Source organism: Artibeus jamaicensis, unplaced genomic scaffold, assembly GCF_021234435.1.
Source record: "Artibeus jamaicensis isolate MK-2021 breed Jamaican fruit bat unplaced genomic scaffold, CSHL_Jam_final scaffold_474, whole genome shotgun sequence".
Lineage (NCBI taxonomy): Eukaryota > Metazoa > Chordata > Mammalia > Chiroptera > Phyllostomidae > Artibeus > Artibeus jamaicensis.
In genome coordinates, this window is record NW_026522046.1 from 9868136 (window position 1) to 9884990 (window position 16855).

General features: G+C 42.3%; 1 protein-coding gene across 1 annotated transcript in view; it reads right to left on the reverse strand.

The window, feature by feature from the left end:
- Window positions 1-16855, reverse strand: part of USP13 (ubiquitin specific peptidase 13) — a 104803-nt gene that overhangs the window by 4846 nt on the left and 83102 nt on the right. Inside the window, exons 19-20 of the mRNA XM_037136885.2 lie at window positions 16566-16719; window positions 1539-1623 (exon numbers count right to left, since the gene is read on the reverse strand). Of these exons, the coding sequence (XP_036992780.2) occupies window positions 1539-1623; window positions 16566-16719 (239 nt within the window). The remainder of the gene's footprint in view (window positions 1-1538; window positions 1624-16565; window positions 16720-16855) is intronic.

The following is a 16855-nucleotide window of genomic DNA, read 5'->3' on the forward strand; positions in this document are numbered from 1 at the left end:
TAAAAAGGAACAGAATGACAATGGGAAGTTACAATTGCTTTTTTATTCTCAAGTTCAATCAAAAAGTAGTTACTAAAAGAGCCTCCTAACACTTCAAACACTTTGATCTCTTAACTCTTTGCAGAAATCCATAAATAACCTCAGAAATTCAATAAAAAAATTATGTACCGCATTGTTTGTTTCAAGGACTTGGTATAAAACTACCTGAAAATCAGAAGTAAACAGTCATGCAGTGAACAGTTATACAACTATTAAAGTGTCTCAAAGAATATTTGGTAGTTCGAGAAAATAATCACAATAGAATCCAAAGTGAGAAAAAGCAGGCTACAAAATTATATGGATATATTAAGCTTTTCAAGAAGTTATAAATATAAACTTATATTTATATTTAAATATGAAGTACATTTATATGTAGTATGTGCATAGATAGACTTACACACTCTCTCCCAATGAAAATAATAAAACAAAGAGAAATATACCCAAATATAGATAATTATTACCACTAGGCTTCCAGATGACATTTTTATATGCTTTTATATTGTATCAAAGTGATGAATTTTGTGGCTTTTGAATTATAATTAAACTATTTCTCTTAAGTATTTTTAAAAGAGCTATCAAGTTTGATAATAAAAAGAATTCAGTACAAATCAAGTCTCTGTGCTCAACTATTTTATGAATGAAGCCAAGATAAGACTAAAAGATACACCAAAGAGAAACACAATGGAGGTTCGAGCGAGAACTGGTCAGTTGTGCCATGAGAGGCATGCAGTGAGAAGCAGCATCCTGCAGCAGAGGCCAAGGTCATGTGCTTCTGCAGGGTCCCTGTGGTCCAAGCACTGCCTCGAGTAGGAGTGCTGACCCACAGGCCGATGGGTGGGGAGCTCCAAGAGGGGGAAACCAGCCTGGCCTGTGGGCGTCTGGCCCCAGGGGAAGGTTCTGAAGTTGGGTGCAACTTACATCCGTCTCATTCCCAGTTCACCACACACCCAACAATTCTACCTAAGCAGCCAAGCAGCCTGCTGCAAGGCTGCAATAAAGCAAAACAATGACTGCTTAGGGCTGCCGAATAAATCACAGGATACCCCATCAAACTGAATAATGGGTAAACAACAAATAATTTTTCAGTATAAGTATGTCCCATGCAATATTTGAGACATAATTATACTAAAAAGTTATTCACTGTTCATCTGAGATCCAAATTTAATCTGGTTTTCTTTCGTTGGCTTAATCTAGAGAGTCCAAATATGATATACACTCTGCTGCAGCATGCACCTTTATTTGGGAAAGTTACCTTGGTGTGCAGCCAGAAAGGTCCAGAGTGGCTTTGAATACCAGTTCTGACACAGCTACTTACTAGGTAAGATCGAGCTATTCGGCCTCCTTGAGCCTCAGTGTTTTGGGATGTAAAATGGCCTTTAGAGTATAAGGCCACTGTGAAAACCAAATGAAGTAACAATACATGAGCACCTAGTACAGGGCCTAACACACAGGAGTCACTCAATAAAACAGACAACATTTACCTTCTGAGAAAGACTCACCTTCCTTCCTTTTTGATGTGGCAAACGTAATGACCACTCATCGTAGATGTTCCCATGTGACTGATGAATGCAAACAGTTCGTACGCTGTGGAAGAGGAGACAACTCAGTGACAAGGCAGCATTTCTAGAAATCAAAGCACTTCTGAACAGAATTTAATGCCAGTAAGTGTGTAATCCAGCACCTGTTGAAATTGAATGACAAGGTCTACTTACCTTGCTAGACCAAGAACACACCCACTCAAAGCGACACCAAATTCAACCTTCAAATTCATAACAAACCAGGACATAATCAACATACAGCTGACATTAACTTCACATCTGGCAGGGTTTTAAAAATCCTGCAGTCTGATCTGGTGGCAAGTTCGTGGGTTTCACAGGAAAATCCTGGCTCTCTCACATTCAAGCAGCATATGGGTGGAAAGGTTGCTTCACCTCTCTGGGCTCATGTCTTCACAAAAATGAAAATCCACCCACTTCATGAGGTTGGATGAGGGTTCAATGAGCAATTCAGAATAAAATACCATACAAATGTCAGGACTGTGAGGAAGACAGCAGATAGCTGTTTTCATTCATGGAAAGAGACAATGCTTCAGAATACCCTCCTTGTGGCTTCTGACTTGTTCAAGATTATAAACTACATAAACCAAATTCAGGCTTCATGCCTTGTGAACAAGGAGATACACAGCCTCACAGAGGGTGAGACAGATGTTTACTCTCTAACAAGCACCTCCTGCCACAAAGCACGGGACTTTGTATCAAATCCGTGTTGAATGAATGAATTTCAGCTCCCGCTCTCCTGGCCAAACCCAGACCAACACAACACAAAGTGGGCTCCACGGACAAGTACCAATCTGCTCTGCAAACTTATAGATTACAGCAAAACAGGTACAGAAACTGACTGTTTACAAACTTTTATAATGACCTGAGAAGAATATTCATGTCTGTTGCATTTAATAAGGGAAAAAAAGGCTTGCCTATTCATTTTTCTTGTACTCAATCTTGATTGCATTTTTCAAAGTACTGGTTCCGGACAGACTTTTTCCTTTCCCCCCCCTCTCCCATTCTCTCTCTCTGCTATTCAGCCATCCTCAACCCTTACGAGCTGTGAACCCCCCTCCTCGTCTTACACCTCCTTCAGCCCATTACACACTGCTGACCATGTCCTTCTTCCGCAGGGATGTGCCCCAGGTCACAACCCTTACTTGGTGGTCCAGCCCCCTCACTGGCTGCTCATCTCCCTGACCTTTCCATGCGGACTGACAGGGGTTCGGACCTCAGACCTCCTTTTTCACTATCCTGACTGACCTCATCCAGTCTCATGGCATTAATGGAATTATTTTCTTAAATTCCAGAGTGTTCATTACTAATATATGTGATACAACTAAATTGCATATATTGATCTTGTTCCTACAAACTTGTGGAACCTGCTTATTAGTTCCAATAGTTTTTTAGTGGATTCTTTAGGGTTTTCTACATATAAAACTGTTACCTGCAAAGAGATAGTTTTACTTCTTCCTTGTTAATCTGGATGCTCTTTATTCCTTTCTCTGGCCTCACTGCCTGGCTAGAACCTCTTCTTACAATGCTAAATAGAAGTGGCAACAGTGGACATTCCGTCTTGTTCCTGATCCTAGGAGCAAAGCATTCAGTCTCTCACCAGTAAGTGGGGCATGAACTGTAGACGCTTTTTACCAAGTTGAGGAAGTTCCCTTTCGTTTCCAGTTTGCTGAACATTCTCTTCTCACAGCCTCATTTCCCTCAGTCAATGGTGATGCCATTCTTCCAATATTTGAGGACAGAATCTTGACAGCTCTCACACACTCTTTATACATACCCAATCCATCAGCAATCCTGTCAGCATTTCCTCCAAAATATTCCCAGAATCTAACCACTTCTTACCACCTCACACTAGTAACCCCTGATCCAAGCTGCCATCACCTCTTACCTGAATTTTTATAATAACCTCCTAGCTGGAGTCCCCGCTTCCTCCCTTGCCCCTTACCGGCTATTCTCAGTAGGACCATCAGAGTGGTCTTGAAAGGGCAGTCGACTTGGGTTGTTACTGTCAAAAACCCTCCGGCAGTGTTCTCTACCCCAGAGTAAAATCTTTCCCAGTAGCCCGTGACACCCTCACCCCTCCTGGCCCTCTCACTCACTCCACGCAGCTACTCCAGACGCCTGGCTGCTCCGCAAACACACCCAGCGTGCTCAGTCCCTCCAGCCTCTACACCTACCATTCTCTCCCTCTGAAACTCTGCTTTCAGCTGTCACATGGCCCACCCCTCACATCCTCAACGTCTCAGATCAAATGTCACATCAGAGAGGCCTTCTTAAGCTGACTTACAAAAGAGCGACCCTCCCTTCCACTCCCACTCTGGCCTTGCTGCACTGTTGTCCACACAACATGAGGTAACACCCGCCACGGTACACCATTACGTGTGCATCTGTTACTGTCCACGTCCTTGTATCCCAGGCTAAAGTAGAGCTCCAGGATGACAGGAAGTACGTCTGCTTTGTTTACTGGAATATTCTAGCCACATGAGCAGTGCTTAGTATGCAGAAGGCACTCGAGAAGTATTTGTTGAACAAATAAATACATGGGTGAATGAAGGAATGACTCCCTTCACTGTTTCCTTGTTTTTTATATCATCTCCTACTATATGTATTTTTATAAACTACTACCAAAGTATAGAGTATACATTAGTAAAATAATGACTTAAAAGAGAAATGAATCAGAGGCAATTGCCCCTCATACCATTACCTAGCTCTTACCCCAACTAATAACCAAAAACCTCCCAGGTTTGAAAGCAGAAACCAGGCAAAGACAGCTGTGAATGACATCATTGTGCCTGGCACAAATCTTCTGGGTAGAGTTAAAGGGCCCTACCCGATCTGCCCGCCCTTTTACCCCCAACACTAAGAACCCGGCCACCCCTGTGAGCAAGCGGGTGTGGGCCCAGATCTGCTCATGTTTCTTGACCCTGGCTGGTTTTTAAAGCTCTTTTTGAATCATTCTATATCAAATTCCAAATCTCCGGTTTGAGAAATGCAGTGCTGGTCTCCCCAAATGCAACTGCTGTCTTAGAATTTTCATGAAATAAAGAAAGAGTATGAAAACTAACAAGCAAAATAGAACCAGAGGCACAGAAACAAGGAACAGACTGACAGCAACCAGAGGGAGCGGGGGAGGGGATAATGGTGCAAAGAAGGGGAAGGGACTAGACAAAGAACATGTACAAATGACCCATGAACATGGACAAAGGTGTGAGGACTTACTGTGGGGAGGGGACTGGGTGGAGCAGGGCAAAGGGGGGAAAACTGGGACAACTAGTTAACAGAATAACAAAATATTTAATAAAAAAACTTTTCTCTAAAAGAAAAATAAAAAAAGAAAGGACACAATACCCCTACCAAGCCTCCCCATCCACACCAAGGAACTGTCCTTCAAAACAATCACTTAAATAATTGGTCAGAGTATTTAAATGGGCACTTCCCACTGTAAGCCAGGGTCACGGCAACGAAACATTGCTCAGACACCAACACAGCCGACGAGACAGACAGACACAGAGAAAAGGTTAAATCTACACACCCAATACACCTAACATGTCATTAAACCCCCAAGGGCATTTTCCCCCTCTTTGGTTAAAACCAACTCACATGTAGACTCAGAATTATAAAAAATAAAGAAAATATATTAGCAAAAATCTTAGTCCTACAATTAAAATTAGCCATGTTTACCAATACAAACACCCACCCCATGCATTATTCAAGATCTCCTACTAGGAAAAAATAGCATGAGAGAGAATCAGTCTCAACACATTTGCAAAAACTCAACAGGTAAAAAAAAATCTCGATTAGTATTTGTTTCCAAAGAGAAAGTCAAGGTGAATAAACTAAGGAGGGGAGCTCTTGCTGATTCTTCTCCAAGTTCCCAGAGGACTCTTTCTAAAAAAGAGCATTTCACATACTCCCCCCAAAATGTACACACACCTTTTTCATGTGGATAGGAAAAGGAGTGTAAAGCAAGGTAAATCGTGTTTAAAATATTGATTGGCCTGCCCTGGCTGGTGTAGCTCAGTGGATTGAGCGCGGGCCTGCGAAGCAGACAATCGCGGTTCGATTCCCAGTCAGGGCACATGCCAGGGTTGCAGGCCAGTTCCCTGCAGGCCAGTTCCCAGCAGGGGACGCACGAAAGGCAACCATACATTGATGTTTCTCTCCCTCCCTCCTTCCCTTCCCCTCTAAAGATAAATAAATAAATAAAATCTTTAAAAATAAATAAATAAAATAAAATATTGATTGGCTTTCTTTCTTTTTCATTTTTATCATTTTTAATGCCTTCTTTTTTTAAAATTTTTTACTGTTGTTCAATTACAGTTGTCTACATTTCCCCCCATTGGTCTCCCCCCTTCCCCGCCCATCCCCCTCTTCCACATTCAATCCTCCCCAACCCTCCGCCCGGTCGTTGTCCTAGTCCAAGGGTCTTTTATACATGTTCCTTGACTTGATCCTTCCCCTTCTTTCCCTCATTGTCTCCCTTTCCCCTCTCCTCTGGTCACTGTCAGTTTGTTGACTTTGAACAGAGAAACTTTCAAAGTACCGGAACTAGTGAACACAACTGCCTGAACCACTGTGTTTATTAACATGTAGTGACAAGTGTCCTCTAACCAGAATTAAACAGTAACTGAAACTAGCATCCTTCTGCCCCATTTCTCTCTCCCAACAAAACCCGTCCTTTTCTGAACTTAGAAAAATATTCCCAACCTTTCTAATATGAAGAATTTTTAAAGGCAACATTTTACCACCACCACCCCTATTTGCCAAAAAAGCATTTATTCTTTGAGAAATACTGTCAGAAAAGAAAAGAATATGCAACTTGGAAAGTAGAAGAGGCAGCGGCAATCTCACTCATGTGGGATGGACGGGAGGCTTCCGCAGGGTTAGCGAGGGCAGGGACCAGCACGCTGCAATGACCTAGAGGGCAAATCCAGCCCACGGCCTATTTTCGTACCACCAAGGAGAGAGGGAAGGAGGAGGAGAACAAAAACATGAGATGCCATGTGTATGGCCCACAAAGCCTGAAACATGTATTTACTATCTGGTAAAAGAGAGAAGACTTCCGCCAAGATGGAGGCGTAGGTGGAAGCACTGTACCTTCTTGCACAACCAAGTTTAAAAACAACAAAGTTTTAGCAACAAAAACGCAGCCAGACCACAGAAAATTGAACTACACGGAAGTCTGACAATAACGAACCCTTCAGCCAAACCAGTAAGAGGGGCAGAGCCAGCAGCAGAGCAGGGGCGGGCAGGAAAGATCCACCTGACCAACCAAAGTGAGACCCAGGCGCACGGGCAGTGGGCGGATCCCAGGTGTGGAGAAGCTGGCGGACCCACTGAGGGCTGATCAAGGTCACACATTTGCATGCAGATAAACCGGTGAAGGAGCCAGCAGTGAGACAGAGCTAGCAGGCCCCAGCGGCAGGAAGCTGCAGAGGGAACCGCCACTGTCCCTCTCCGACCCTGCCCCCACATACAGCTTCACAAACCAGTGACCTGGGTGGCCCCACCCTGGTGAACAACTAAGGCTCCATTCCTCATAGGTAACAGGCACGAACAGATCAAAACATGGCTCAAGAACAACTCAGAGCCCCAGAGACGATAAATCTAAGCAATGAAGAAATAGCCAAACTTTCAGATGCACAGTTCAAAACACTGGTGATCAGGATGCTCACAGAACTGGTTGATTTTAGTCACAAATTAGAGGAACATATGAAGGCTAAACTAATTGAAATGAAGGGAATTGCACAGGAAACCAATTGTAATGGAAAGGAAACTGGGACTCAAATCAAAGGAGTGGACCAGAAGAAGGAAAAAAATGACCAAACAGAAAGGGATGAAAAAACAAGAATTCAAAAAAAATGAGGAGAGGCTCAGGACATCTTTAAACACTCCAACATTTGAATTATTGGGGTACCAGAAGGGGAAGAGGAACAGCCACGGGTGGAAACCTTATTTGAACAACTAATAAAGGAGAACTTCCCCATTCTGGCAAAGGAAATGGACTTCCAGGAAATCCAGGAAGCTCAGAGAGTCCCAAAGAAGTTGGACCCAAGAAGGAACACACCAAGGCACATCATCATTACATTAGCCAACATTAAAATGAAGGAGATAATTCTAGAAGCAGCAAGAGATAAGGGGACAGTCACCTACAAAGGAGTTCCCATCAGACTGTCAGCGAATTTCTCAAAAGAGACCTTACAGGCAAGAAGGGGCTAAAAAGAAGTATTACAAGTCATGAAATCCAAAGACCTACGTCCAAGATTGCTCTATCCAGCAAAGCTTTCATTTAGAATGGAAGGGCAGATGAAGTGCTTCTCAGATAAGATCAAATTCAAGGAGTTCATCATCACCAAGCCCTTATTATATGAAATGTTAAAGGGACTTACCTAAGAAAAAGAAGATAAAAAAGATGAACAGTGAAAGGACAGCAAACTCACAGTTATTAACAACCACACCTAAAACAAAAGCAAACTAAGAGGACAGCTAGATCAGGAAGGGAACCATAGAAATGGATATCACATGGAGGGTTAGCAACAGGGGAGTGGGAGAAGGAGAAGAAGAGAGAAGTTACAGAAAATAAGTAGCATAGATGGTAGGCAGAAAATAGATAGGGGAGGGCAAGAATAGTAGGGGAGATACAGAATCTAAAGAACTTGAGACATGTGATCATAAACTAAAGGGGGGAATGGTGAGGGAGGGGGTGTACAGGGTGGAGGGGGATGAAGAGGGGGAAATAGAACAACTGTAATGGCATAATTAATAAAATATATTTAAAAAAGAAAAGAGAAAGTGTTCCTGGCCCTCGGGTACTGGAAAGAACTTATAGTTTGTCACTGCTTACTAATGATTAAGGTCCTAGATTTAGTGAAGTTATTTAACTTGTAGATGTTTGTTTGGTAAATATACAAAAAAGTTCTGTCCAGTGGAACATATAACCACCAGTATTTATGGTCCTGGTAGAAATCAGTTTTATGTCTAACTTAGCAATCAAATTCTTTTTAAATATCCTTAGCTTTTCAGATGCTTTTGAATCAGTAATAACATTAAACTGCTTCCATCATTAATTGAGTCAAAGAAAATCTGGTATGTGTTCAGTTTACATGTACTTGAGAGTCATGACTCTACCTTTTTGAAAATCACAGTTCAACAACACATAATGCACAAAGCAACTGTAGATTCAGGAATGCAATTAAATTATATTTTATAAAACACTGTAGCATGCACATGTATTTGAAGAGCAGCAATAACTCATAAGTGTCAGACATACTATCGGGGTCTGCAGAGAGTGCTCAGAATACAGACACACCAGAAGATTCCTTGAAATGACCACTGAGACCCCAGGGGCTCTGCAGCCTTCTGCCGAGAAATCCAAACTGAGTTTTCCAACTGAATCTTCCTAACTCGAACAATTTGTTTCATTACCCATCCCCAACTCCCTCTGTGCAACAAAGGGGAAAACATTATCCCCAGTTGACTAACATCTGACTCATAAATACCCTATATCTGCAAATGACATCTATCCCCAACAGTTGTACTTAGAAAACTTCTGAGTTCCCAAAAAGAGGAGGAGGATTTGGATAAATCGGTCACTGTTTAAGGCAGCTGACAACATGGACAGACTTCAAAAGGGTCTCCAAACGGCCTCCCCAACCCCAGCCGCCTCAAAATTACCAACCCCCCTTGACTTCTCTTTCTTATTGCTGCCTATAACTCCAAATAGCACACACTTCCCTCCAAGACCAGTCATTCTCAGTCCTTCATACTTTAGTGGAAATGAGCTGACTCCACAGTTAGCTTAACTTCCAATAACACCATTGAAAGGAAAAAAAAAACAGGAATTACAAACAGATGCTGGAGCAGGAAGAGAATCAGAGCCCAGGTGCATTAAGTAGGTATGTGCGGCTTCACGGTCACTTAGCTCCCCCTATGAGGCTGCACCTTCTGCTCTCCAGACCCTATTGCCGCTGCATTCCTCAGGGGTCTGGGCAACCATTATCTACATGAAATGCCTCTCGGCTTCCCTTACTGGAAAATCTCAGGGGCAGCAGTGGATGTCTGAACCAATCCAGTGATGAGGTTGACAGAGCCAAAGCAGGTTTTGAGTAACACAGCCTAACCCCATTGTAATTACATTGGCAGCCAGTTCTTTATTTTAAAAAAAAATTAAATGCTCATTAAGTGTAATACAGAAACAGAAATGGTTTTTTTGCAAATGGCAGAAGCCCAAATAAGTTAGACTTAAAAGCCTGATTTTCCACTTCTTTGAAATTTTAAAAAACACGACAGAAAGTTAGATGCTAGCCCTGAAATGATGATAAATACAGCCCTCCAAAAAAATAGATCCCCATGCCCATCCCAATATAAAAAACTTGAAACAAGATGACTCGCTGGGGGTAAAGAGAAACATGCACAGGCTCCAAAATCAGACGGCCCTGAATTCCAAGCCGGCCTACACGAAACGTCACTTCGCCCGTGGGAGCCGCGGTCTGAACGCCCTGCTGTGGGAGGGAAGAAAACTCCTGGAGGGCACATCTGGTGACGCCAGCTGCCATTCACCAGGTGTTAACAGTGCCTGCCCTGCTAAGCAAATTAGGTAACATTTAAATAAAAGAACTTCATGTAATAGCAAAAAGGTGGCAACAATGAATTTCAATTAATATATTCCCCCAAAGAATTTTTATACTTTCTTTTTACCGTGTTTTTCCATTACCATTTGTCCCCCTTATGCTCCTTCCCCCATCACCACACTGTTGTCCACGTCCATGACACGTTTCTCCTTTTGTGCTCAATCCCCCACCCCAAACCATTTGACATGAGGGCTTATTTGATCCCTGTCCTTGTAAGTCACTTGTATCCAATTCAAACACCAAACTTGTCCTTTTCAACATGAACCTGGAGAGTCAGGCCTCAGTAGCCACTCTCCTTCTCCTTAGGCAACAGTAACCCAATCTTGCTTTTAAGGTGTGTTTCTCCGATTCAAATGGAATGAGAACCACTCAGAGGCCTGCTGAAACACAGACGGCTGGGCCTGCTCCCAGAGGTCCTGATCCCGTAGGTTTGGGTAGGGCCCAAGAATTTGCATTTCTAATAAATTCAGAGGTGATACTGATTCTGCTAGTCCAGGCCCGCACTTGAACCAGGGCTTGAAGGGGCCAACACTTCCCTTTCCAGCTCACAAGCTGGGAAGGAAAATGTCTCCACCCTCAGGCTCCGGGCATGGGGCCGGGGGCCGGAGACCGGGAGGATGTGCACACACACCTGAGTCTCAGGTTCCCGGGACCTTTGCTGAGGCGACAGGCACTCTTCCTGCTGGATGCCAACCTGAAGACGGGCAGCTGCTGGAGGCACAGGCAGCCCTCCTGTGGTCACTCGGGAGAGCCTGTCTGAGACTGGAACCAACCCAGAGGAAGCAGAGCCAACAGGCACACTCAGGCGAAAGAGTTTCAGTCCCAGACTCGAGAGCAAGCCTGAGTCGAATCTGCTTGGGACTTTCCAGCTTTAATGATACAATACTTTTTTTCTGCCTCGATAAGCATTGCTCAGCACTCCTGCCACTTGCAACAGAACCCTGAAAATGGAGACTGTTGGTTTTATTTGGTTTGTCTGTCTGTCTTTTGGCTCTCTAGTTTGCTCCCAAATACCAATTGCATTTACATTTAATTTTTTAAGTGATTTTAGAGAGAGAAAGGAAGGGAAAAAGAGAGAGAGAAAAACATCAATTTGTTTCACTTATCTATGCATTCATCATTGGTTGATTCTTGCACGTGCCCTGACCAGGGATTGAACCCACAACCTTGGAGTAATGGGACAATGCTATAACCACCCGAGCTAGCCAGACAGGACTCCCTCACCCTTAAATTGTCTTTAAATATATGTCTCCTCACATTAAAATATGTCCACCAATTCACCAACCAACAAAAAAAGGTACTGTACCTATATAGAATATACATCTCCCCAAATTAATCTATCAATTTAATGTAATTCTAGTCAAAGCCCCACAAAATGAGCAATTATAAGATCAGGAACTTTCCAAAATCCAGCAATAACAATTCAGAAAATATAATGGGAAAATTTTTATTCGTAACACAGAAAATGGAATTATGAGAAGTAACTGAGCCAGAAATGTACAGGACATTTATAAAGAAAACCATATAGCTTCACAGGGGCTGGACGAGGGAAAGAGGAATCAAAGGAAGAGAACAACATGTTTCTGGTAAGAAAATACCAAATACTGTAAAGATGCCAATATTCCCAAACTAATAGCTAATACATGAAATTCTCTAACAAGTCCATAAAAAACAGCTGAAAACCTCAATAAAAATGGAAAATGGACCAAAGAAAATGAAGAAGTAATTAACACAAGAAGAAAAAGAATGAGACAAAAATATTAAAAATTACAAACAATGTTCAGCCCAACAGTGAATAGAAGTGCCAGGGTGTGTTCTGGGGGGTGAGGTAACAATCCTGTATTAAAACTGGGAAAAAAAACTAAGGTTTTGACTCAAAAACTTCACTTCCAGAAATTATCCTAAGGAAATAATAAAATGAGGGCTCAAGAATGCTCACTACAGAATTATTTTTAATAGGGAAGAAAAAGAAGAAACTTAAATGTGAACAAATGTTTATTATCGAGATAGTGATTCAGAGGGGCATTTGCTGTAGTTCTATCAACAGAATTCATCCTTTAAGAAAAATTTAAAAAATCACTACCCTCAGCTTCTGAATTTACAAATAACCTCATCATTTGAAACTCTTTCTGTAATTATCTTTTATTTAAATAATAACTAGGTAGCCTAAAATTTGGTATATAAATTATGGTACATCTACACAATGAAATGTTATTAATATGTGTTCTATGACCTAGACTTACATATATGAATGCCCAGAGTTAGGGGAAAAGCAGACTATAAAATACCATGTATAGAACAGAATTCATATTTTTTATAAATATAAACATTTGCATTCAGTTCTATGTATTTACACAGAAAGGTCTGAAGAATAACACAAAACATTAAGAGTGGTTGGACCCTACAGGACACCTACTACATGAGGTCACGCTACCAAGACAGAGTCAAAGCAGCTCTACCTAATACACAGAAACAACACAGGAAGGCTGCCAAAATGAGGAGATGAAGACACATGACCCAAATGAAAGAACAGATCAAAACTCCAGAAAAAGAACTAAACAAAATGGAGATAAGCAATCTACCAGAGGCAGAGTTCAAAACACTGGTTATAAGGATGCTCAATAAATTTAATGAGGACCTCAAGAGCATGAAAAGGATACAGTCAGAAAGAAAGGATACACTATTTGAAATAAGGAGCAATTTACGGAGAACCAACAGTGAAGTCAATGAAGCTGAGAATCAAATTAATGACTTGGAACATAAGGAAGAAAAAAGAAAACAACCAGAACAAGAAAAAAGAATCCAAAAAATTTAGGATAGTTTAACTAACCTCTGAAGTTGTCCCTGAGGATAGGACAACTTTGAGGTCCAACATTCACATCATAGGGGTACCAGAAGGAAAAGAGAAAGAGCAAGAAATTGGAAAGCTATTTAAAAAATAATGAAAGAAAACTTCCCTAAGTTGGTGAAGGAAATACGCATACCAGTCCAGAAGCACAGAGAGTCCCAAACAAGATGGATACAAACAGCTCCACTTCAAGACACATCATAATTAAAATGCCAAAGGAAAAAGATAAAGAGAGAATCTTAAAAGAAGCAAGAGAAAAGAAGTTAATCACCTACAGGAGAGTTCCCATTAGACTGTCAGCTGATTTCTCAGAAGTAACTTTGCAGGCTTGGTGGAATTGGCAAGAAATATTCAGAGTCATGAAAAGCAGAGACCCACAGCCAAGATTGCTCTTCCCAGCAAAGCTACCATTTAAAATCAAAGGGCAAATAAAGAGCTTCCCAGACAAGAAAAAAATAAAGGAGTTCATCATCACCAAACCATTATTATATGAAATGTTAAAGGAACTTATTTAAGAAAGAGAAGATCAAAACTATGAACAATAAAATGGCAAAAAATATATATCTATTAACAATTGAAGGTAAAAAATAAGCAAACAGGAACAGAGACAGAACCATGGATACGAAGACAGTTTTGACAGTTGCCAGATGGGGGGTGGAGTGTGGGGGAATAGGTGAAGAAGTGAGGGGATTGAGAAGTACAAATTGATAGTTACAGAATAGCCATGGGGATGTAAAGTACAATATAGGAAATGAAGTAGCCAAAGAACTTGTGCACATGACCCATGGACATGAACAATGGTGGAGGGATTGCTTGAGGGAGTAAGAAGTGCTGGGTGGAGAGGGGCAAAGGCAGAAAAATCTGGACAACCATATTAGCATAATCAGTAAAATATAATTAAAAAACATTAATAGCTGTTATGACTGAGCAGAAAGACTGTAGAGTCATTTTTAGTTTCCTCTTAAAATATCTGTATTTTTGAAGTTGCTAAAATTATTATATATCCTTTTAATTATTAAAAATAATATAAATGATAAATTTTTTAAAGAAAGAAGAGAGAAGCCACTGACATGAGTTCAGGTGTTAACGGAACAAAGCACAAGGAAACGTCTTTTTCCTTTCCTGTGATACATGCAAAGTAACACAAAATAGAACGCTGATTCCTCCGTGTGGCACATGGTGGAAAAACCAAAAAAACCTACCCATGTGACCACTCCCCCCTGGTATTCACTCAGTTCTTCATTCAACCATTCATTTGCTGGTCACCTCTTAGGGACCAGGCACAGTGTTAAAAAGGCTACTTTAACGTCTGTTCACACGCGAAATCACTTTCGGAGTTAGGGTGGTTTACGTTTGTTGGTTTTTCATAATTAAAAATTTCACCTACTACTGCCCTTAGGTTCTGCACATCCCGTATGTGACTTACAGCATATCACTGTCTCCTTCCCCATCCCCACCACGTGACCGAAATTTGGAGGCAATGAGGAACAAGGCCACAGAGTTGGACCCATAGTGCCTTTAAATTTAAGGGTGCTTCAAAGTACCACATCCCAGTACCAAGGATGCACCTCAAAACTAGTGGTCCCAGGAACATCTGCAGATCACTGAGTTCAGGAAGCCCAAGGAGAGGATGTGGCTGTTCATATCATTAATGACCATCTTTGAGAGAGTGGCCGGGTCCCTCTAGGCTCCACCAGAAGACGGAAAAATCCCTAATGATCACGCTCTCCCTCCTTCTGCAGCCAAATATCTTGGCAGCTTTACAGTGGCCCCATCTTGGGGTTTATTTGTTTGGTGAGAAGGACTCACCAAAACGTCCATAACAGGAAGTCCAGGAAGCAATGAGCCAATGGACATGTAACACATAATAAATCCTGCTTACGGTTATTGAGTAACTTGTCTGTTAATAGAGCTTAATATTTTAGGCGAAAGCACTGGTCTCCAAAATGTAATACAAGATCCTTCAGATGACTACGGAAGCTGGGAGAACACTCTCTCATCCTTTTCTTACCTATTTTATGTAGAAGAAAAAGACAGTTTCCCACCACCATGAAGAAGACCATGAAGAAGCACAGCTACAGCCATGTGACAACAGGAACAAACACTGCTAGTGTGAACTTAATTAAACCCACTTACATTTCACTTGGTGTTTTCTACGTGCTAGACACCGGAAGCTTTATAAAAGTAAAATGGCCTCTGTCTGCCCCAAGCTTCCAGTCAGCTGGGAGACGGAGACCGACATGCCTGATTTCACTCCATGATGAATCTGATGCCTCTACCAGCAGAACAAACCCACGCTACGTCACAGCGGCCCTGGGCACGGGCTCTGGAGGCAGACTGCCTGGGTCGGAATTCGGGTTCTACCCAGTACTGGCTACGTGACCTTGGCAACTAACCTTCTTTCCCTCGGTTTTTTCATCTGTAAAACCCACCATGTAGGATTATTGTAAGGACTGAGGTGGCGCAATGGAGGTGTTGTCAACCTGGTATAATTATCACGAGCCTGTGAAGTAAGAATGGACTGATTTTGACAAGGCCTGGGAAAGCCCCCCCAGAGACAGGATCTGCGCCCAGTTCCGAACCATGGTAGGGATTTTAGTGGGCGGTGAAGGGAGAGAAGGGCATTTCACAACTAAGCATTCACCTGAGTGAAGAAGGGGGTCAATGACAGCTGAGGGGGCTGGTGCTGTGGCATGTGAACTTGGGCAGGAGGGGGGGGGTGCAGAAGAAATGACACTGAGAGACAAGGTAGGCTGACACCTGACTGGAGGAAGTGACAAATGCCAGGCTAAAGACAATGAACATTATTCTGTGGCAATGACAGTCTGAGAAGCAGGGTGATCACAATGCTAAAGAACATGGATTGTGGGTCTGAATCTTGGCCCCACCTCTTAAGAGCTATGTGACCGAAGGCAAGGTACCTAATCTTTCTGTGCCTCTGTTTTCTCACCTATAAAATTGGTGTGTTAAGGATTAAATGACTGTATATATGCACAGTGTTTAGAACAGTGCCAGGCACACAGAGACATGCATTAAGTGTTTGCCCTTAAAAGGTGGAGCACTGGCCTATAACAATTCTTCCTGCCCCCCGACAACTCTCCAGAAAATTATCAGCAGTGAATGTGGACAATGACAGGGTCACAGGTGTGAGACTGCTCTTCGCCTGCTCAAAATACCACATGAAAATAGATGCTCTCTTTCAGACAAAAACTTCCACGCTACACGAAAACATTTCATCTCACAGGACAAGGTCAAAGCTGCCACTACACTCAAGGACACACACTACTAGGTGACAGGACTCTGAGTTTGTCCAAGGCGTTATCAGATCACCGTGGCCATAAAAAGTGGCAAAACACACCATTTAGGAGATGAAATGCGTGCTCATGTTGGAATGACGGCAAAGGTTTCGACACGAGGGAACAGTGGGGGGGAAAGTCCTGAGCTGAGGGCACAGTCACAGCTGCTCAGACCAGCCCTCAGGCAGGAACTTACTTCCAGATCCATCCTTGACTCTAGGTCCTTCGGGCTTGGCCTCGGAAATGATGTTGGCATTGGCATTATTCTCCATCTCAATCACAAAGTCACTGTCCTCCTCAAACTCAGGGTGGCTGAAGATCCAATCCAGTGCTCTTTCCAGGTTACTATTCTAATAAAATAAAACATGTTTACAATGTATGCAGTCCCCAGGCCTCATTATATCCCGACCATTTGAACCAGGGAGTCAAGCAGCTGGGGCGGGAGGCCTGAATTCATTAGTCCTGAGTGTCTTCAGAGGAAGAAGC